Source organism: Salmo salar, chromosome 10 (assembly GCF_965601325.2).
Source record: "Salmo salar chromosome 10, fSalSal1, whole genome shotgun sequence".
Classification (NCBI taxonomy): Eukaryota; Metazoa; Chordata; class Actinopteri; order Salmoniformes; family Salmonidae; genus Salmo; species Salmo salar.
This window is the reverse complement of record NC_138300.1, coordinates 26130267-26153990: the sequence shown is the minus strand read 5'-3', so window position 1 is coordinate 26153990 and position 23724 is coordinate 26130267. Positions and strand designations below refer to the sequence as shown.

Here is a 23724-nt window from a genome sequence, read left to right as displayed (position 1 = left end):
TTTGCATAAGTATTCAGTTCCCTTTACGCAGTACTTTGTTGAAGCAGCTTTGGCAGTGATTACAGCATAGTCTTCTTGGGTATAATGCTACAAGCTTGGCACACCTGTATTTGGGGAGTTTCTCCCATTCTTCTCTGCAGATCCTTTCAAGCTCTGTCAGGTTGGATGGGGAGCATCGCTGCACAGCTATTTTCAGGTCTCTCCAGAGATGTTCGATCGGGTTCAAATCCGGTCTCTGGCTGGGCCGCTCAAGGACATTCAGAGACTCGTCCCGAAGCCACTCCCGCATTGTCTTGGCTGTGTGCTTAGGGTCGCTGTCATGTTGGAAGGTGAACCTTCGCCCCAGTCTGAGGTCCTGAGTGGTCTGGAACAGGTTTTCATCTGGGATCTCTCTGTACTTTGCTCCATTCATTTTTCCCTCAATCCTGACTAGTCTCCCAGTCCCTGCCGCTGAAAAACATCCTCACAGCATGATGCTGCCACCACTATGCTTCACTGTAGGGATAGTGCCAGGTTTCCTCAAGACGTGACGCTTGGCATTCAAGCCAAAGAGTTCAATCTTGGTTTCATCAGACCAGAGAATCTTGTTTGTCATGGTCTGAGATTCCTTTAGGTGCCTTTTGGCAAACTCCAAGCAGGCTGTCATGTGCCTTTTACTGAGGAGTGGTTTCCGTCTGGCCACTCTACCTTTAAGGCCTGATTGGTGGAGTGCTGCAGAGATGGTTGTCCTTCTGGAAGGTTCTCCCATCTCCACAGAGGAACTCTGGAGCTCTGTCAAAGTGATCATCGGGTTCTTGGTCACCTCCCTGATCAAGGCCCTTCTCCCCCGATTGGTCAATTTGGCAGGGTGGCCAGCTCTAGGAAGAGTCTTGGTGGTTGTAAACTTCTTTCATTTAAGAATGATGGAGGCCACTGTGTTCTTAGGAACCTTCAATGCTGTTGACATCTTTTGGTAACCTTCCCCTGATCTGTGCCTCGACACAATCCTGTCTTGGAGCTCTACTGACAATTTCCTTGACCTTATGGATTGTTTTTTGCTCTGACATGCACTGTCAACTGTGGTACCTTATATAAACAGGTGTGCGCCTTTCCAAATCATGTCCAATCAATTGAATTTACCACAGGTGGTCTCCAATCAAGTTGTAGAAACATCTCAAGGATGATCATTGGAAACAGGATGTACCTGAATCTCATAGCAAAGGGTCTGAATACTTATGTAAATAAGGTATGTGTTTTAATTTTTAATACATTTGCTAAAATTTCTAAAAACCTGGAATCACTTCGTCATTATGGGATATTGTGTGTAGATTTTTGAGGATTTATTTTACAAAAAAAACATTTTAGAATAAGGCTGTAACGTTAGAAAATGTGGAAAAAGTCAAGGAGTCTGAATACTTTCGGAATGCACTGTATACTACTATCTTAACGTGTCTCTTTTACTCATGTAGACATTAACAGGAGACTTTTCCCTTCGTGAGAGTGGTATGTATGTGGGAGTGTTCTCCTTTGAACTGAATGATTCATAATGTCACTGTGATTGCCAAGAAGTGTACAATTCAATTACAATGACAAGCCATCATGAAATGAATAGGCTCTCTCAATTTGAAATGAGAAATCTGACTCCAGCTCTGTAGCAACTTACAGTAATAGCATCATCAGACAACCAGGAGTCCTTTACGGTATGCAATCAAATAGATACTCAGCAAAAGGTTAATTAATGGTCATGGAGTTTTATTTGCACAGAAGGACCAGTTTTGCATTAAACATTATCAGATACTTCGGCATGTCTTCCATAGCTCAACCATGTTTATTTTTAACAACTATAACATGGACAAGCATTAAATTATAACCACTTGGGGAGGTGCACAATTTTCTCTCTCAAACTAGCAAATTAACTATGACCCTTGCGAGTCTCAGCTTCACATGTTTGGCTAGAAGAATCTGAACCTCTCCACCAAAACCCAGCTGTATTCATTGTTTCTCTCTGACCCACTAAACGTTTACTGTAGTAGAGCATCTAGCTCCGGGAACTTGCCTATGTTTCACCACACACTATCTATCTAAAGGAGGAAACATCACTGACCCTCCATTTTCTTGGTTTTGAAAGCCTTTGCTATCTATGCAAGGTGCTGGTTGCAGCAGGATCAAAGCTAATGCAGAGCCAAACAGTGTGGACCTATCTGTTACATATACATTCTGCATGTACATATTCTACATTCAACCCCACATTCAACCATCTCTTAGAACCTCATTATTATATATTCTCTTTCTGTTGACAGTATAGTTGGCAGAGTTTCCAGTCATATTTCTAATGCCATTTTCTGCCTGTCAAATGAACATAATATCCTAATGAAATAATTGTGGTCATGACTAAGACCTGTGGCAGCTTTCAGAGAATTACTCATTATTTACAAATGACTCATTGACAGAGGGCAGCCTGAAACCATGCACAATTGCAATAGATTAAAAAATTGCTGCATATAATCTACATTTATTTAAATTAATCTCATGAATCATATTACCATAAACACCAAACCTTAAGGGCCTAAATGTGTCATTTGGCAGAAAAGTATACATTTTCCATTTTGTAAAACACACTGGTTGAAAATACTTTTTATCTAAAAGAAAAAAAAACGAAATTGGTTTCTGTAATCATCGAAGTACGAGACTTTTTATGCTTGAACTTTTTTAAATCACTATCAATGTCAATCTGTCAATATGAATATGGCATTGTGAATTGTAATGAATCTTAATGGAATGCACATACATTCAACAGAATCTAATCTTGTGTGTAAATAATGACACGTTAAAGCTCTCACAACTGTTCATGCAAACAAGGACCTCTGGCATTTATTTTCCTCATCTGGATTTGGCCAATTCTGGTGTTTAATGTTTCACTTATTGTAGCACATAAGTAGAACTTAATTGTTCAGAACGAGATATAAGTGTTTTAATTAAGCTGTTGGCAGGCTTGAAATTGGAATCTAAGTGTGCTCAAACTAAAGTATTCCCTTGGGGTACACACACTGACGGTGCAATACATTATTTCTCCTGATTGCATGAGACACAGGGGATGCACATTCTGTCTTTCCACTTAACGTGGCTCAGAAAACTACAGCTCAGAACCAATCTGCCAGCCAGCGCCTATGAATGACAAATATGTTTTTAAGAGGAAGAAGAACATGGTCACAAATCACTACATCTCCCAGAGATGGCTGTCTGTGAGCCAGTCAGTCATGTGGCAGCAGAATGAAGTGAGCTCGTTAGCTGGTGAGTGTGTTGTTAGGCCCTGAGAGCAGACTATGGGCATCTGAACACTTTCTTTGGCCATTCATCTCACTGTGGCATCAACAACACACTCTACCACTCAACTTTCAGGGAAGCTTTTTGAGATTGTGGAAAAGTTTAGATGTCAAGGAGAGGGAAGGAGAGGATGGTTGGTGAGTGTTAAAATGAGGTCTAGATGAGGAGTGGTCTTACCCCAGAGGCAGGATACGCTATCCAACCCAGCTCCGCTGTGGCCGTCCGCGTGTCCATCACTGTCTCTATAGGAGACAAAGAGCAAGAAATGTAATACACATGTCTGCTACTACCAATGTAATGCAAACACCTGTTACAGTGAAACACCTCACCCCATCACCTTTTGTGTAATGCAAATTTTTCTTCTCAGTCCATTGAAAACCATTGATATGAGCTAAAGCTTCAATGTCTCATTACTGTAAATGTATACCAGCTCTTTACCAATGGTCCAGACAGAATCAGACCAATGTTTGACAGTTCCTACTGGATGACACCGTCTCTACACATTTCACTACAGTCAAACTCTGACTCAGAGACATAGGGTGATCCATCACCTCTCCACTTCTAACAGGCTCTGGGTCTGAAGATAGGCCACACTCTTGACACTCTTGGAGGAAAAGTGGGAGATAACCAACACTTTTGTTTGGGATATGATGTATGGTACAGTATATACAAACCATTCTCTGTGGACTTTCAGTTAGCACCATCCTCTGTGCAAACTGCTGCACTTGGAAGAGTGTTGTTTTCACACAGTCTGGGCTGTGACTGATCAATAGGTAATGGTGGGTGATTTCTGCAGAGGAGTGTATTAAATATTGATGGCCCAGGAAATATTGATCACGTCCGTGATAACGCAACAGCAGGTATACAAACACCGGTGTATGCCAACAGCCACACCTGGCTTGAAGGCAGAGGGGTTCAAATGCAACAACAACTAACACAGCTCACAGAGCCACAAAACAGCACATTTTGGTCTATTGGTGTCATTTCACCACAACAATTTATATATATTTTCCAGATGTGACTATTTCTCGATTTTCCAAAAGCATTGACACTGATCTCTTTGTGATGTCTGTCTGTCTGTCTGTCTCCTCACTTTCTCTAGCTCTCTTCATCCTTCACAATTTTCCTGGGAGTCGATCAAGTCAGCAGGTGGAAAGGCAATCAGCAGCATGGGTAAATCATCAGTCGATAACAGCAGCCATTTTACAGAGAGAGGGTCTGGTCCAAATCAACTGCCAACCAATCAACCGCCCCATGCAGAATGCAAAAAAAAAATAAAAAATTGCCCTCATCCCAACTCACCTTCCTACAAGTGCTCTCAACCCATCCCCTCCAATGATGTATATAAACCGTGGATTTCTGATGCTATTTATTGGCTATTTATAAGTATTTTGTGTAGTGGTGTAGTGGGGTCAGTAACATTAGTCATCTCTAAAAATGTTACTTTAAGGAAAAATGTAAATATTTCAACTAAATGTATTTGTATGTTTAGCTCATATCATATAATTTAGAAGTATGCATTAAGGTGTCTGTAATATAATAAATGTGGCAAAAACAAATGTAGACATTAATAAATCCATTTCTATAGCTTCCAAAATATTTTTTACGACGATGAGGGAGTGCCATGTTGGAGGCACAGTGGCTTCAACACATCACCCCTTATTAGTCATCTAGTGTATATATAAATCACTGATTCCTTCCCACTCATCAGCAAACTGGTCAGGGTAAAGCCATACTGTATTTTTTTATATTTCTTTATTTCTCTGTATACAGCTACTTATTCCTAGTCTCAATGCAATACCCATAATGCTATACAATAACTGTATTGTGGTTCTTTCAGGGTTACAGTTCATCATAGACCCATTGAGACACTGACCACTGGCTGGCAGAATAAGTGTTGAGGCCACTGAGGTCAGTGCCTGTGGAGGGTGTTCTCTGTAGTCAGCAGAGGAGAGCAGAGGAGATGAGAGCAGGTCCAGGGCCAGGACCAACCACAGGGTGCCTGTCTGCCTTTCACTCCCCAGAGCTCAAAGCCTCACATTAATCCTATTAGGGCTTCCTCAGTCTTAGTAGATCATCAGAGAGAAAATCTCAGATTTTTGCATGGAAGTATAGGCTCTTTAGATTGACGTTGTAGAAAAGACACTCCAAGACCAGCTACAGAACATGTAACAGCAGGATGTTTCTGTGGGAACAAGTGTAATGGTCGTCGTAGGAAGTGGACCAAGATGCAGCGGGTTGAGTGCTCATTTTAACTTTTAATAAAGACCACTGAGAACACACAGTAATGCAGGGACCGCACAGCAATGCACAAACAACCTCCCACAATTCCCATAACAAGCACACCCCTATACATAGGACCTTCAATCAGAGGCAACGAGGAACAGCTGCCTCCAATTGAAGGCCCAATCCCAATTAACTAAACATAGAAATAGATAGACTAGACTGAACATATAAATACACTAACATAGAACATAGACCAGAACCCCGGAAACGCTAAACAAACACCCCTCTACATCAACGCACACCCCGAACCACATAAAACAAATACCCCCCTGCCATGTCCTGACCAAACTACAATAACAAATGACCCCTTTACTGGTCAGAACGTGACAACAAGGGTGTGTGGGCCTAGCTGTATTTTTATGTTTAAGTAATTTGCTGTTAGCTTAGGTGGGGGCAAAACAGAATGGAAATAGCCATTTTGATTAGCATGTCCTGTGAAGCAATGCATCCCTAGCCTGTACCTGGCATCTGTTTGTCATTCACCATGTGAAGCTGCTGCAGGCGTAGTAAAAACCCCTGGGACAGGAGACAACGGAAGCCTCCAGAACAGCGCTAGCCAGTTGCCCAATCAGTCAGCCAAGCGTTCTGGGGGTTTAGCACGAAAGGAGCCATGCCGAGCCTACTGTATCTTTACAGAGACCCATAGAAAAAGCAACACCACAGTCACACTACCCCTCCTCTGCAGTTAGGCGAGGGAGGGTGACGAGAACGCAATGAGCCAGAACACGTTAACATCTGTGTTCAGTGTTGAAGTAAATCCATTGCATTTCCCAGCAGTGTGCCAGCTGTGCTTTCCAATGATGGCACACTTATTCAGCTACCAATACCTGGGGATAGGTATTCTCAGAGGTCGGTATTGTAGCACCTTTAAGATTACAAGTTCATTTTGTGGCATAATGGCATCACACAGTTTCACTAAACCAGAGTAACACCTTACTTTATTACATTATGACACAGCAACATCATGAGCCAACAACAATACCACAACATTATTTATTCCTACTCTATAAAACTACTTAAAACATCCCTCTACCAAGTAATGCAATACAATGTATATGAATTCCACAATGCAACATCACAAAATGAGCTAGGATACATTTGACAGAAAAAGTAGTTTGTCAGGACAACCAATCTCAAGATGATTTTTATGACACTGGTCTTATTTATCTGTTTTAATATCCTATGTTGTTATTGTCAAATCAAATTTTATTGGTCACATGCGCCGAATACAACAAGTGTAGACTTTACAGTGAACTGCTTATTTACGAGCCCCTAACCAACAATGCAGAGTTAAAAAGTATGAAAAATATTTGCTAAATAAAAAAGGAGACAGTAACTATAACGAGGCTAAATACAAGTACCAGTACTGAGTCAATCTGCAGGGGTATGAGATAAGTGAGGTAATTGAGATAATACAGTACGTACATGTAGGTAGGGTTAAAAGTGTCTAGGCAATCAGGATAATAAACAGAGTTGCAGCAGCATCTGGGAAGAGTGTGAAAGTGTGTCTATGTGTGAGTGTGTGGTGTAAATATGCATGTGTGTGTGTGTGTGTGTGTGTGTGTGTGTGTTGTGTGAGAGTTTATGTAGTGTGTATGTGTGTGTATGTGTGTTGGAGTGGCAGTGTAGTATGTGTGAGTGCGTGCGTGGGTAGAGTCAAGTGAGTGTGCATAGAGCCAGTGCAAGAGAGTCAGCATAAAAAAACAATAAATAAATACGTCTTATGGCTTGGGGGTCGAAGCTGTTTAGGAGCCTTTTGGTTCCAGACTTGGCGCTCTGGTACCGCTTGCTGTGCGGTAGCAGAGTGAACAGTCTATGACTTCGGTGGCTGGAGTTTTTGACAATTATTTGGGCCTTCCTCTGACACCGTGTGGTATAGAGGTTTTGGATGGCAGGGAGTTCGGCCCGAGTGATGTACTATGCCGTACGCACTACCCTCTTTAGCGCCTAGCCGTTGGATGCAAAGAAGTTACCATACCAAGCAGTGATGCAGCCAGTCAAGATGCTTTCAATGGTGCAGCTGTATAACTTTTTGAGAATCTGAAGGCCCATACCAAATCTTTTCAGTCACCTGAGGGGGAAGAAATGTTGTTGTGCCCTCTTCACGACTGTGTTGGTGTGTTTGGACCATGATAGGTCCTTAGTAATGTGGATACCAAGGAACTAGAAGCTTCCGACCTGCTCCACTACAGCAACTTCGATGTGAATGGGGGCATGTTCAGCCCTTCGTTTCCTGTAGTCCACGATCAACTCCTTTGTCTTGCCCACATTGAGAGACGTTGTTAGCCTATAGGGAGGAGGTCAGAGACCTGGTAGTGAGATGCCAGGACGTCTCATCGGGCCACCACCATTCGTGTCGTCGGAAAACTTAATGATGGTGTTGGCGTCGTGGCGGTTGTAGTTGCCTACCCTCACCACCTGGGAGCGGCCCATCAGGAAATTTAGGATCAAGTTGCAGAGGGAGGTGTTTAATCCAAGGGTTCTTAGCTTAGTGATGAGCTTGAATGGCACTATGGTGTTGAACGCTGAGCTGTAGTCAATGAACAGCATTTTCACATACTGTAGGTGTTCCTTTTGTCCAGGTGGGAAAGGGCAGTGTGGAGTGCAATAGAGATTGCGTCATCTGAGGATCTGTTGGGTTGGTATCCGAATTGGAGTGGGTTCAGGGTTTCTGGGATGATGGTGTTGATGTGAGCCATGACCAGCCTTTCAAAGCATTTCATGGCAACATATGTGAGTGCTACGTGGTGGTAGTCATTTAGACAGGTTACCTTGGTGTTCTTGGGCACAGGGCCTAAGATGGTTTGCTTGAAACATGTAGGTATTGCAGACTGGGTCAGGGAGAGGTTGAAAATGTCAGTGAAGACACTTGCCAGCTAGTCAGAGCATGCTCTGAGTACACGTCCTGGTAATTCATCTGGACCTGCGGCCTTGTGAATGTTAACCTGTTTAAAGGTCTTACTCACATCGGCTACGGAGAGCGTGATCACACAGTCATCCGGAACAGCTGGTGCTCTCATGCATGGTTCAGTGTTGCTTGCCTCGAAGCAAGCATAGAAGGCATTTAGCTCGTCTGGTAGGCTCGCGTCACTGGGCAGCTCTCGGCCGGGTTTCCCTTTGTAATCCTTAATAGTTTGCAAGCCCTGCCACATCCGATGAGCATCAGAGCCGGTGTCTTAGGATTCAATCTTAGTCCTGTATTGACACTTTTCCTGTCTGATGGTTCATCGGAGGGCATAGAAAGATTTCCGGAAGTGTCCGGATTAGTGTCCCACTCCGTGAAAGCTGCAGCTCTAGCCTTTAGCTCAGTGTGGATGTTGCCTGGAATCCATGGCTTCTGGTTGTGATATGTACGTACAGTACGGTCACAGTAGGGACAACGTCGTCGATGCACTTATTAATGAAGCCGGTGACTGATGTGGTAAACTCTTCAATGCCATCAGATGAATCCCGGAACATATTCCAGTCTGTGCTAGCGAAACAGTCCTGCAGCTTAGCATCCGCTTCATCGGACCACTTCCGTATTGAGCGCATCACTGGTACTTACTGCTTGAGTCTTTGCTTGTACGCAGGAATCAGGAGGATATGTTTATGGACAGATTTGCCAAATGGAGGGCGAGGGAGAGCTTTGTATGCGTCTCTGTGTGTGGAGTAAAGGTGATCTAGAGTTTTTCCCCCCTTTAGTTGCAAAGATGACATGCTGGTAGAAATGATGTAAAACAGATTTCAGTTTTCCTGCATTAAAATCACCGGCCACTAAGAGCGCAGCTTCTGGATGAGCATTTTCTTTTTTGCTTACGGCCCTATACAGCTCATTGAGTGTGATCTTAGTGACAGCATCAGTTTGTAGAAGGCATATGCAGAATCTCTAGGAATTCTACTAACCAGATGTAAAGTGAAACGTGTCCCTCGCTATCAAATAAACATCTGAATCCAACTTTTGTCTGAACAGCACCGTATTCCTGTTGCGTTAGACAGCGGGCTGCCATTAGACCACACACCTCACATGCGGGTCACATTGTTTATTTGATAGCGAGTCACATTTTACTTTACATCTGATATGTTGAGTTCCTAGAGATTCTACATATGCGTTTGTTGACAGGAAAAGTTTTTGGGCTGAAGCCAGCTATATTGTTGTATGGTTATTTTCCATCGCCAGCCACCAGAATGATGCACAACTCAGGGAGTTCAACCAATACACAGACTCCTGATGTTATTGTGTCCCAAAGATAGGCTACACAGAATGCTGTGTAGGAAAAATTCACACATGAAAAGTCTTGTGTGCCCGTGGATCTATTTTTAGAATCGCAAGCATGACCCAATTTATTTGTAGGCGTTCTTAGCCAAGCTTTTCTGGATAGCATGTTACACCATGAAAGTACCGTCACTTTTAATCACAACAAGGTGATCATACAGTGATTAGCTGTCAGGATGGAGGGATGTTTCAAGTATAGCTATATCTGGCATTCTTTTACACAAGATCTGAAGATTTTTTTTGTGCTATAGATCTAAATATGGTCTGTTTTTACTCCTCAGATTTGAGCGCCTTCAAAAAGGTTGCACGGCTGGATGTTCAAAGTAAAGACATTTATCAGGAAAGGTTCAAAACTTGTACAGGTTCGGTAATAGTGTGATAAACATATTGCACAGACATAACACCCTTCTATGACACACTGTACTTGTTATGTTTGGCCAAAATGGCCAGCTACTGTGGCGGATCTAATGGTCCAGATGATCATCTCCTAATACAAATATAACCACAACCTTAGCCACCATGGAGCTTAAAATAGGAAAAAGAGAGATGGCAATAGAGAGAACATAGAATGATCTCTGGCCTTGTATGTTTGGCCAAAGTATTTATAGAATGGACAATCAATGCACGTTGCTGTACAACATGACAATTTAGTCAATAGTAGAGTTCATAATTCAATAGCCTGGCCCACTGAAACACTGCGGCTAATATGAATACAATATCAATAACTTTGTTCAGCGACGGTTGGCCATTGTCCTCACTCAAATCTTTACGTAAAACTGTTTCTATCTATAAAAAATAATATATGAAGTTAAAAAGTTCTACCCGATGGCATCTCCAAAAGTTAAAACATTTTAAAAACAGCGATTTTCAAACACTATGACATTTGCAGTGATGTGGAGAGCAAGAAAATACCCTCCCTCTGGCCAGAAACTTGTTGAAGGTTCTTTTAATCCTACCCTGTGATGTCACAGAGAAGTATTTTTTAGGACCTCTCTGCTTATCTTTTTAACCACATTTCCACATACACTATACATACAGAAGTATGTGGATACCCCTTCAAATTAATTGATTCAGCTATTTCAGCCACACCCATTGCTGACAGGTGTATAAAATTGAGCACACAGACATGTAATCTCCATAGACAAAAATTGTCAGTAGAATGGCCTTACTGAAGAGCTCAGTGACTTTCAACGTGGCACCGTCATAGGATGCCACATTTCCAACAAGCCAGTTCATCAAATTTCTGCCCTGCTAGAGCTGCCCTGCTTAACTGTAAGTGCTGTTATTGTAAAGTGGAAACGTCTAGGAGCAACAACGGCTCAGCTGCGAAGTGGTAGTCCACACAAGCTCACAGAACTGGACCGCAGAGTGCTGAAGTACGTAGCATGTAAAAATCGTCTGTCCTCGGTTGCAAGACTCACTACCGAGTTCCAAACTGCCTCTGGCAGCAACGTCAGCACAATAACTGTTTGTCAGGAGCTTCATGAAATGGGTTTCCTTGGCCGAGCAGCCGCACACAAGCCTAAGATCGCCAGCGCAATGCCAAGCGTCGGCTGGAGTGGTATAAAGCTTCGGATTCTGGAGCAGTGGAAACGTGTTCTCTGGAGTGATGAATCATGCTTCACCATCTGGCAGTCCAATGGACAAATCTGGGTTTGGCGGATACCAGGAAAACGCTACCTGTCCCAATGCATAGTGCCAACTATAAAGTTTGGTGGAGGAGGACTAATGGTCTGGGGCTGTATTTCATGGTGTCCACATACTTTTGGTCATGTACTGTGTGTAGACACTGGTATGGTGTTGGAGAGGATGAATATGTGGTTTTGCCCTTTAACAAAACATCACAGGTGCAACTATATCTGAAAGCATATTTTCCATTAGATTTATCAACAGTTTATTTTTGGAGACTGCCCATGGATTCAGAGCAGAGATGGGGTTTCTTTAGACAGACTGTAGGCGAGAGTGCTTCGCGGATCCACCTGTATCCGAAATAACCAAGACCCGAGAGGGTCTGGATCCAGAATTCTAAATAATGTCACGGGTCTTGGGTATGTGTAATTTATCTGATCCGAACGAGACTGCTGCAGTGTGTATAGAGAGACAGAGAGAGAGAGAGACAGAGAGAGAGAGAGAGAGAAATTGTATCATTTATGCTGCAGCTCTTGCTTTTCACGAGAGTGGCGCATGTAGCTTGTTGTTGGCCGATCATAAATCATCAATGCGGCAATAGGCTACAATCTCCATGTATGGCAAAAGTTAGGATATATCTAATCAATGGAAGATGGAATTAAAATTACAGAATTAAAAGTTAAAATGATAGCTACAACAACCAAGAGCTAACAGGTAGGCTGCTACTTAATGTTCTGAATGGAGTTGTTGTTGTTTGTAACTGTGTAGGACAAGAAAGCAGATGCAGCCTCAATTAGGCTAGCTAGCTTAACTAGCTTCTCACATATTTTTATTTATTTTTTAAAACCTTTATTTAACTAGGCAAGTCAGTTAAGAACAAATTCTTATTTACAATGACGGCCTAGGAACAGTGGGTTAACTGCCTTGTTCAGGGGCAGAACAACAGATTTTAACCTTGTCAGCTCGGGGGTTCAATCTAGCAACCTTTCGGTTACTGGCCCAACGCTTTAACCACTAGGCTACCTGTGTTTGATGCAGTCAAGACGGGCACTACGTATATATATTGGATGATAAATAACCTGGATGATAAATAACCTAGCTATGGCAGCTGTTATTATACTATAGCGTGAGTCGGCTTGATTGGTTGCTGTCTCTCGTCTCTCCCCCCCACCTCCCTGCTCCCCATGTAACTCGCTCACTCACAGTAGCCTACACACAGCATGCATGGCCCCTGCTAGAGCGGCACCCTCTCTACCTCATGCTTTATCAGCTCCAGTTAATAAAGTATCTAAAAAAATTGCCTTTTCTGCTGCTTCCCTCACTCGGATCGAGTCTGGATCCGACCAGATCTATACTGAAAGGGGCTAGTGGTCCATTTGGAACGGGTCTCTATATTATTCTTTTTATGCATATCAGGTCCGGGTGAAAAGCCCCAGGTTCATTTCGTAACTGAAGCTCTCTAGAGAGCGCTCCTTATGCCCTGCCAATCATAACCTTATTTTTCCCCCAATAGGAACACACAAGAGTATGGATTTGTGCAATTCAAACACAGAGGGGTACAGGCATTGATCATGAAGGGGAAATGTGTCTCACCCCACGTACAAGCTGTGACTGTATAGCCCCATACACTCGCAATCGATACAAATGGTTTAAACGACTCAATTATGCCCGTAATGGTCATGGGATTTTGGATGATGGTAATTGGTCAGCCAAATGGCCATGGTCACCGTAATATATACATACACTGAGTACACAAAACATTACGAAATCATGATCCCTTATTGATGTCACTTGTTAAATCCACTTCAATCAGTGTAGATGAAGGGGAGGAGACAGGTTAAAGAAGGATTTTAAGCCTGGATTGTGTACGTGTGCCCAGTAACGGTGCATGGGTAAAATCACTGGGGAAGACAAGCCAGGAAAAAAAGCTATATTATAACCTACGGCATGTGCTGTGATAATTGCATTGTTTGCTCTTTAATCTGTTAGTTCATACGTATGCCTTGCCACCGTGATCCTGTGTATAGGCCTAACAGGTTGACTACACCGCTCGCGTCACGAAAGCGAGCATTGCAAAATACAATTAGAAATCTGCTATTCAATTATTGCACCCACAATGCTCACGCGGGCCAACGAGCATCTGCGTTGCCAAGGAATAAAATAGAAGTCAGTTCTATTTGTGACGCAGATCGAGCTGCAAGTCCTGCCTCTCCCATCTCCTCATTGGTTTATAGAAGCAGGTACCCACGTGCCATCTCCTTATTGGTTATACCCACGTGGGTGACTGAAAGACGAACGAGGTCAGTGGCGGTAATGCACCTAATTTATAAAAGTTGCCAATCGCAATATAAAGTCAAGAGAAGAAAAAGCCTAGAAGGAGGAGAGATGACTAGAAACGATTCGGTTGACCGTTTTATGTGTGGATTAATTGTCGGAGTAGAGGACCTTGTGCATTTCAGGTAAAATAACAACTCAATGTTTACATCCCAGGACAAATTAGCTAGCAACAGCAAGCTAGCTAAATAGGACAAATTAGCTAGCAAGTGCAAGCTAGCTAGCTAAATTGCCATAAATGTTTAATGCTTTTCGACCTGTCCCCAAATTAATGTAATTGGTTCAGAGTTTGTTTTGAAATTTTAACCTGCGTGTCGTGATCGCGTTTGGTGTGGGGGGCCAAAATAAATGTATGCACGATGGCGCACACGAGCAGCCGGTTTGGGTTCTGTGTAAGGCAGAAACAATAAGAAGACACAGTGGCAGAATAAATTCAACCACATCTTTGTTTCATCACAAAACTAGAGAGCCACCTCTGTCCAGTGAAGTCCACAAAGCATATTGCATGTAACAAACAGTTACAAGACCTACAGCATGGTCAATGAAGTTAATGTTTCCGACTTTTTCTGACAACTAAACAATTATTGACTTAGAACACCGGAGAGTTATTGCAAGTCGCAAAGAAACCAGAAGCTGCCTCCACTATTCCAGCAGCATTTCAACATCATCAAATCACCTATGCTTAGTCTAATACAGTGACAACTAAATGATTCCAAAAACAATTGAGTCTAATCAACTAAATATCATGTGGCTGTCCATGCTACTGATTTCTGTGTGTGCAACTATACTTGTGGGGACCAGAAGTCACCACAAGAATAGTAAACAAACATTTTACCAACTGGGGACATTTTGTTAGTCCCCACAAGGTAAAATGCTATTTCTAGAGGGTTTAGGGTTAAGGTTAGAATTAGTATTAGGGTTAGTTTTAGGGTTAGGCGCTAGGGTTAGGTTTTCGGGTTAAGGTTAAGGTTAGGGAAAACAGGATTTTGAATGGGACTGAATTGTGTCCCCCCACGAGGTTAATTATACAAGACTGTGCGTGTGTGTGTGTGTGTGTGTGTGTGTGTGTGTGTGTGTGTGTGTAAGTAGAGAAGCGACAATGCCGTCCTCTCTTTCATGTTGCCTAAACGGTCTATGACTCTGTCATACAGTACCCACTTTTAGTTTTTGTTGTCCTAGGCTACATGGCTAAAATGCTTGCTTGCGAGCCTAACTTCCTTCATGGGCAACTATTAGTTAACATTAGCTTACTACATCTAGCTACATATTGAACTTCCGTCCTATCAGGCCAGAATTTATGGTTGGAGTAGAATCGCTGTTATAATCATTTGCCAGTACGGAGAATTAAGTAAAACCACAAGTCCAAATCCCTATCTCCATCCATGGCTAATTTGGAAAGGGACAATATTTTCTAGCTAGCTAGATAGCCACCTGAGGACAACAACAACTAGATGCAACAGTTAAATGTTTCTGTCAATTGGTGTAAAGTCAAATCTAAACTGGGTTCCCTTGACACTTTTGGGGGGGTGTGCCAAGACCATTCACAGTTGAGCTCAACGCTGATTGGCTATTATTGTATAAAAAAATATATTAAGAGAGGCCAAATGCTCGCTGGCTTCCCTTGCATTCAATGCTATGGGTGGCAACAATATCATACTATTTTTGACAAGACCCAATCAGATAGATGACCTACACATACAGAGACAGAGGGGAGCAGTTTCGATCGCTCAGATGCTTTCTCCGGTGAGTTACATTCAGCCTCTTGCGCATTGAAGGAAAATTGTGAACCATAGAGAGACGAAAGACACATATTTTCTTGGAACATTTTTGGGGAAGCCCTTGGCACCCATGAATACACGTCACTGTGTGTGCCATTCATAGGGTGAATGGGCACGACAAAAGATTGAAGTGCCTTAGACTGACAGACTGACCAGGTGAATCCAGGTGAAAGCTATGATACCTTATTGATGTCACTTGTTAAATCCATTTCAAATCAGTGTAGATGAAGGGGAGGAGACAGGTTAAAGAAGGATTTTTAAGCTTTGAGACAATTGAGACATGGATTGTGTATGTGTGCCATTCAGAGGGTGAATGGGCAAGACAAAACACTGAAGTGCCTTTGAACAGGGTATGGTAGTAGGTGCCAGGCGCACCGGTTTGAGTGTGTCAAGAACTGCAACTCTGTTGAATTTTTCACCCTCAACAGTTTCCTGTGTGTATCAAGAATTGTCCACCACCCAAAGGACATCCAGCCAACTTGACAGAACTGTGGGAAGCATTGGAGTCAACATGGGCCAGCATCCCTGTGGAATGCTTTCGACACCTTGTAGAGTTCATGCAAAGCCTGGTCTTCACTCTAATTACAACAGTTCCAGTATTATAAATGTCACCCACACTGACTTGCAATGGTATGGGGGGGATGTAATTTCTTATACGCAGTCTTCACCAGTGGCATTTGACTGGGAGTAACTGGCAAAGCTAAACAAATGTTAGTACACATTCTATCAGTGTCATGGAAGCTGTGTCACCACTGACTGGATAATAGTTTAATTAGCTCCGCCAGCCTTTCCACCATAACCCAGCCTCCCTACACAAAACGGTCCTACACACACAATCACACATATGCACATGCACACACACACGCAGGATGTAGTTTACGCCAGGCTCTGTCTGTTGTGGCTCAGTTGGTAGAGCATGGTGTTTGCAACGCCAGCATGGTGTGTGCAACGCCAGGGTTGTGGGTTCGATTCCCACGGGGGGCCAGTACAACATTTTTTTTTTTTTAAATGCATTAAATGAAAATGAAATGTATGCATTCACTACTGTAAGTCGCTCTGGATAAGAGCGTCTGCTAAATGACTAAAATGTAAAATGTAAAAATGCTGTTCTCCCTGCAGTGGACCTGGGGAGTGATGGAGTGCAATTCATTTCTGCTTTCCAGGCACTAATTAATTACCTTCCTCTACGATAGGTTGGGCATCAGCAGGCAGACCGAGAAAGACAGAGAGACATCTGCAAATAAAAATGCCAACATAGAGCACCACAGGTATCAGGAGTATAAGGATGATTAGGGTCAGCACCACATCCAAGACAAGAGAAGTAAAACGTATCTTGCCATAAAACCCTGAAATACGAATCATCATTGTGGAGAACAGTGAAAAGTGATCTGAGGAGCTAGTCTTAGATCTTGGCTCTCCTGTTGCACTGATTGATTGCTTGCCTAAGATGGAGTGAAGAGGGGGTTACCCACTAAGTACCTCTCACCCCCCATAGATGTCATCAGTGCAACTCCTGCTGCTGACAGAGTGATTGGAGGACTCGAGCGACTGGGCTCTGACTAAGTTGAACATGCCATGAGAGAACATGGAGGACAGACCAGACTGCCCAAAGCATGAGACAAAGCACCTTCTGAAAGACTCCATCCCTATGAATTCACAAAATAGTGTCCATTTTACAATGATTTCACTGAAAATGATGAAGGTGAACTCCTTAGATCTACTTTCATCACGTAATCACACATTCTAGTTATAGCTCTTTCTATTTTGGTCCATGCAATTACAGACTCATCATTGGGTAAATTGAGTCTTGCAGCAGATTTTATACTATGGCGGTTTGTACACAGCTGTGCCTCAGTACCTGGCTGCTGTACATTAGCTGAGGAGAGACCCTATTACTGCTTCATGAAGACTGGACTATAAACCAGTACAGAGCCCTGGGATACATACACTGCTCTTAGTTGTGACACATTATGGACTCCATTACAGGCTTTTTACTGGCTCCTTCACAACTCTGTGTAGTCTTCATTATCTCACAGGACTCTGGAACAGTCTGGTATAGAATGCCAGGCAGTTCAATTCTGGATTCATTTGGATTTGACACCTTAGATTCCATTGTAATTGCTGTCAGTTCTCCAGACTTCCAATTCAGTATATTGTGTCTCGATATTCAACATGCTCTCACTGTGGAGACATGCATGAATTTCATACTGTCAGTCTGCCTGCCTAGTATTTGACTTGAGATGACAGCTCAATTATCTGCTGATCCACTGAGCAGGGCTGAAGACTTTTGGTGAGCGAGGCGAACAGTCATTCTGAACAGATAGAAGTAATCCTATGTTACTGGTGAGACAGAGATAAAAAGCAAAGGTCTCTATTAAGAGACAAAAACCTTTCATATCTTACACTTACTCCAAATATCAACAGAAGGGAGTATTACTCATGCGACTAAGTCCTCCCTTGTGCATGGGGTATATAACTCTGACTGGTCATGTAAAAAGCCTGGCTTCAGATTGTAGCTCACAGAAATGGGATTAAAGTTAATTGCAGGCATCCATCCTTGCTGAAATACCCCACATGGAAGCTGTGAGGAGGAACCTGTTAGCCAGTAATTAGTGAGACTCAGAACGATACCAGCCGCAAATGACTTCCCTCTCTGAGTGGAAGGGATGAGACCCTTTCTCTTTGTCTCGCTCCCTCAGTCCATCTCTTTTATATTCCCGCTGTGTCCAGAACGACTTGTATGGCCTTCTGCAGGAGACCATACACAACCATACAGATATGTCTGGAGAATGTATTGATTCCTGAGGCACATGATGACACAGCCTTAAAGAACAGGAACAATTGGAGTCTGAAAGGTACTCCTAAGGTATGGAACAGTGAGAGGGACATAGGTATAGTTCTACCCACATCAAACACAACACCGTGACCATGGAGAGAAGCATATTAAGGTGCGGGAACCTGAAACAAATGCTCTACAGAACATACACCCCCAGGGTGGCACTGGGTAAATATACAACAGAAATAAATTCAATACAGTATGCCTGACTGCTGTAGGAGACACAATAGCATTTGGCCATAGGCACAGTTCTTAAGCTTCTGTGAGGAATTATTCACCGAGTTACTGAGAGGGAAGGAATAAGAGTGATAAAATAGGAAAACGCTAAAAAACGAGAGAGAACAGTTTAGTTCTTCTCACTTATCAATCATGTTCTCTCAAATTGGGAAGCCAGAAAATAAATCCAGTCCGACTATCCAATAACCATTCCAGCTGACAAACCACATTCTCCAAGTCCTTGTATTTATTTTTGATACAGTGTTGACTAAGAGTGAAGGAGAGTGTTGACAGGCTGTTGAGTAGATGCCACTGAACAACATTGGCTCTCTGTCCCATCCAAAGCCCTGAGCAGAGCTCCCTCTACTGTGCTGACAGCTCTGCGTGCTACCAATGCTACTGAAGAGAAGTGCAGACCAAATGTCACTGCCCAAACAGCCTGAAAAGTGACTGTCAGACATGCGCTAACCCCGTGTAAAAACATCTGGATTTTAAATACGATATGGCCAGGGGCAACTGAGACCACTTGAGTGGCAGTGCAGAAAGGTATCCTGGGTCACTTGTGGAAAACACCTCACGGACACTCCAGTTGAAGTGGCAGAGTGTTGAATGTTTGGGGGGATTTGAAGCAAGGTGGTTAAGAGGTGGAAATATCCCTCATGTTCAAGAGAAACATAAAGACAGTGTTTAATGATCCTTAAGACTAAACTCAGCAGTGAGAGTGTTGGAACTCTAAGCTCAGTTTCAGTATGTGTGTATCATGAGTGTGTGCGTGCGCTTGTGGCATGTGTTACACGTGTGCATGTAATGTAAGTGACAAGTGGCTAAATTCCACAGGCATTTCATGTTACCCTATGGATGTGGCTTGTTTACATTACCTGTCACGTTGGGTTAACCTGGCTAAGGGCTGACAGGTGCAGATGGACAGAGACAGGTGTGTACGTGTGCATGCTTGTGTGTGTCATATGTGTTTGGACTGGGGAGCAGGTAAAAAGGTCACCAGTCAAGGAGGAGTTGAGGAAAATGATGGTTGGGATGAAGATGGGATTCAAGGAATATGGAAGTAGAGGAAGGTGGAGATGTGGAGGACGTATGTTTGGTACCTTAAGGGTAGAGGGAAACTTGAGCAGCTTCTTGAAGAACAAGAGGTCTATCACTACTGGGAAAGTCATACTTTCCTAAAAAGACAAGCTGGTATGGAGTGCTGATATAAGCCCTCACAGAGAGAAATCTGATTCTGGGCAGCTGTTAAGTGAGGTAGGGGCCTGTCAATGGGCCCTATGACTGAGGGCCAATGGTGGGGGGCTCGTGACTCGAGGCCTGAACTCCCCTCTGACTCTGAGAAGGGCTAGGCAACAGTACGTCTCTATCAGTATCTCTGGGGGAAACTTGACTCGGAGCAGCTGGCCGCCGTGGTCCCCCGGCGAGAGGTATATTTATTCCTCCGTAAACACTTCACGTCCACTCAGGAAGAATGAGTCCCCTGGGACAATACTCCCGTATGTTCATTCAGTGGCTCACTCCAAAATCAAAGAAAATACTCCTCTTCTCCATCTATCCCTCTTATTTTACTCGGCCACTCTAAAATCTATCCTCTCGTCTTTCACTGAGAAAGAGACCTGTGCTCCTCAGTTCTCTCTTCTCGATTTAGATGCGATCCCCTATCCAGCCAGACGTCAATCAGGCGTGACATACAGTTGAAGTCGGAAGTTTACATACACCTCAGCCAAATACATTTAAACTCAGTTTTTCACAACTCCTGACATTTAATCCTAGTAAAAATTCCCTGTCTTAGGTCAGTTAGATCATCAGAATGTGAAATGTCAGAATAATAGTAGAGAGAATTATTTCTTTCAGATTTTATTTCTTTCATCACATTCCCAGTGGGTCAGAAGTTTACATACACTCACTTAGTATTTGGTAACATTGCCTTTAAATTGGGTCAAACGTTCCGGGTAGCCTTCCACAAGCTTCCTACAATAAATTCGGTGAATTTTGGCTCATTCCTCCTGACAGACCTGGGGTAACTGAGTTAGGTTTGTAGGCCTCATTGCTTGCACACACCTTTTAAGTTCTGTCCACAGATTTTCTATAGGCTTGAGGTCAGGGCTTTTTGATGGCCACTCCAATACCTTGACTTTGTTGTCCTTAAGCCATTTTTCCACAACTTTGGAAGTATGCTTGGGGTCATTGTCCATTTGGAAGACCCATTAGCGACCAAGCTTTAACTTCCTGACTGATGTCTTGAGATGTTGCTTCAATATATCCACGTAATTTTCCTGCCTCATGATGCCATCTATTTTGTGAAGTGCACCAGTCCCTCCTGCAGCAAAGCAACACATAACATGATGCTGCCACCCCCGTGCTTCACGGTTGGGATGGTGTTCTTCGGCTTGCAAGCCTCCCCCTTTTTCCTCCAAACATAACGATGGTAATTATCCACAGGTACCCCTCCAATTGTCTCACATTATGTCAGAAGCTTCTAAAGCCATGACATCATTTTCTGGAATTTTCCAAGCTGTTTAACGGCACAGTCAACTTAGTGTATGTAAACTTCTGACACACTGGAATTGTGATACAGTGAATTATAATTGAAATAATCTGTCTGTAAACAATTGTTGGAAAAATTACTTGTGTCATGCACAAAGTAGATGTCCTAACCGACTTGCAAAAACTAGTTTGTTAACAAGAAATTTGTGGAGTGGTTGAAAAATGAGTTTTAATGACTCCAAACTAAGTGTGTGTCACGCCCTGACCAGGTGAACTCTTCTATTTTGGTCAGGGTGTGGCATTTCTATAGTTTATTTTCTATGTTTTTGGTATAGCCTTGCTTTGGGGCGTATTTCTATGTTGGGTTCTGTCGATTCCCAATCAGAGACAGCTGTCACTAGTTGCCTCTGATTGGGGAATCATATTTAAGTTCCTTTTCCCCCCACGATGTTTGTGGGTTGTCTCTTTTTGTTGGAGCAGTAGCGATACGTTTATTCTCTGTTTTGACCGTGTTATTTCAGTCTGTAATAAATAACATGAGTTCGCTCCCAGCTGCGCCTTGGTCCACTTCTTCCTTCCTGCACGACGATCGTTACAGAACAACCCACCAAACCAGGACCAAGCAGCGGGAGGAAAAGGAGCGCGAGAGATGGGCTCGCGAGGGAAAGGAGTTCTGGACCTGGGAGGAGATCATGTCGGGGAAAGGACCCTGGCGGAAGGATTCCCAGGTCGAGGAGGTGATGCCAGCCGGTGGAAGGAGTCGCAGGCGGCGGTCGAGGAGGCCCGGAAGACACCCCCAATAAAAAAAATTGGGGGGGCTAATGGGGTGGTCCGGAAGGGCAGAGGAAGAGCCCAGACCACTGCTCTCGTGGGGGATAACGGCGAAGGAGGAGGCAGAGATGTGGCAGGTCCTGGAGGACCTGCGTAGGGACAGCGTGGAGGAAGAGCCTTGGGTGGCAGAGGTGCGCACGGTATCGCCAGTGCGCCTGCACAGCCCAGTGCGCTCTGTGCCAGCGCCCCACATTTGCCGGGCTAGGGGGAGTGTTCAGCGAGGACGTGTTGTGCCGGCTCAGCGCTCCTGGCCTCCGGTGCCCCTTCTCGGTCCGATGTATCCTGCGCCGAGGACGCGCACTGTGTCTCCGGTACGGCTACACAGCCCAGTGCGTTCTGTGCCAGCGCTCCACACTTGCCAGGCTAAGGTGGGTGTTGAGCCAGAACGGGTGATGTCAGCTGTGCACTCCAGACCTCCAGTGCGCCTCCTCGGTCCAGGATATCCGGCGCCGCTTATGCGCACTGTGTCGCCGGTGTGCGGTCACAGTCCAGTCCGGCCCGTCCCTGCTCCCCGCACCAGGTTAGTGGTGCGTGTCCCCAGTCCTGTCCGGCCCATCCCTGCTCCCCGCACCAAGCCAGTGGTGCGTGTCCCCAGTCCTGTCCGGCCCATCCCTGCTCCCCGCACCAGGTTAGTGGTGCGCGTCCCCAGTCCAGTCCGGCCCGTCCCTGCTCCCCGCACCAAGCCAGTGGTGTGTGCCCCCAGTCCAGTCCGGCCCGTCCCTGCTCCCCGCACCAAGCCAGTGGTGTGTGCCCCCAGTCCAGTCCGGCCCGACCCAGTCCTGTCCGGCCCATCCCTGCTCCCCGCACCAGGTTAGTGGTGCGCGTCCCCAGTCCAGTCCGGCCCGTCCCTGCTCCCCGCACCAAGCCAGTGGTGTGTGCCCCCAGTCCAGTCCGGCCCGTCCCTGCTCCCCGCACCAAGCCAGTGGTGTGTGCCCCCAGTCCAGTCCGGCCCGACCCAGTCCTGTCCGGCCCATCCCTGCTCCCCGCACCAGGTTAGTGGTGCGCGTCCCCAGTCCAGTCCGGCCCGTCCCTGCTCCAAGCCAGTGGTGTGTGCCCCCAGTCCAGTCCGGCTCCGCTCCGGAGCCTGAGCATGCCGCTCCACCGTGGTCCAGTCCGGGCCAGAGGGGTAGGGCTAGGGTGGAGGCAGGGGGAGAAACACGCCCGGGGCCAGAGCCTCCATCGAGGGTGAGGCGCCCACCCGGGTCCCCCCCCCTAATAGACTTTAGGTTGGTGCGCCGGGAGTACGCACCGTTGGAGGGGGGGTACTGTCACGCCCTGACCAGGTGAACTCTTCTATTTTGGTCAGGGTGTGGCATTTCTATAGTTTATTTTCTATGTTTTTGGTATAGCCTTGCTTTGGGGCGTATTTCTATGTTGGGTTCTGTCGATTCCCAATCAGAGACAGCTGTCACTAGTTGCCTCTGATTGGGGAATCATATTTAAGTTCCTTTTCCCCCCACGATGTTTGTGGGTTGTTGTCTCTTTTTGTTGGAGCAGTAGCGATACGTTTATTCTCTGTTTTGACCGTGTTATTTCAGTCTGTAATAAATAACATGAGTTCGCTCCCAGCTGCGCCTTGGTCCACTTCTTCCTTCCTGCACGACGATCGTTACAGTATGTAAACTTCCGACTTCAACTGTAACTGGAGAAGGCAAGACACTGCTCTGTAAACACACCATCATCAATAAAGAGCTGGCTCTGATTATAATACACAGAGAGAAGATGAAAGAGATAATTAGTGTTAGGGTTAGAATTAGGTTTAGGGT

General features: G+C 44.5%; 1 protein-coding gene across 1 annotated transcript in view; it reads right to left on the bottom strand.

Moving 5' to 3' along the window:
• Positions 1-23724, bottom strand: part of LOC106613872 (ephrin type-B receptor 1) — a 215925-nt gene that overhangs the window by 162901 nt on the left and 29300 nt on the right. Inside the window, exon 2 of the mRNA XM_014216576.3 lies at positions 3481-3545. Coding sequence (XP_014072051.1) covers positions 3481-3545 — 65 coding nt within the window. The remainder of the gene's footprint in view (positions 1-3480; positions 3546-23724) is intronic.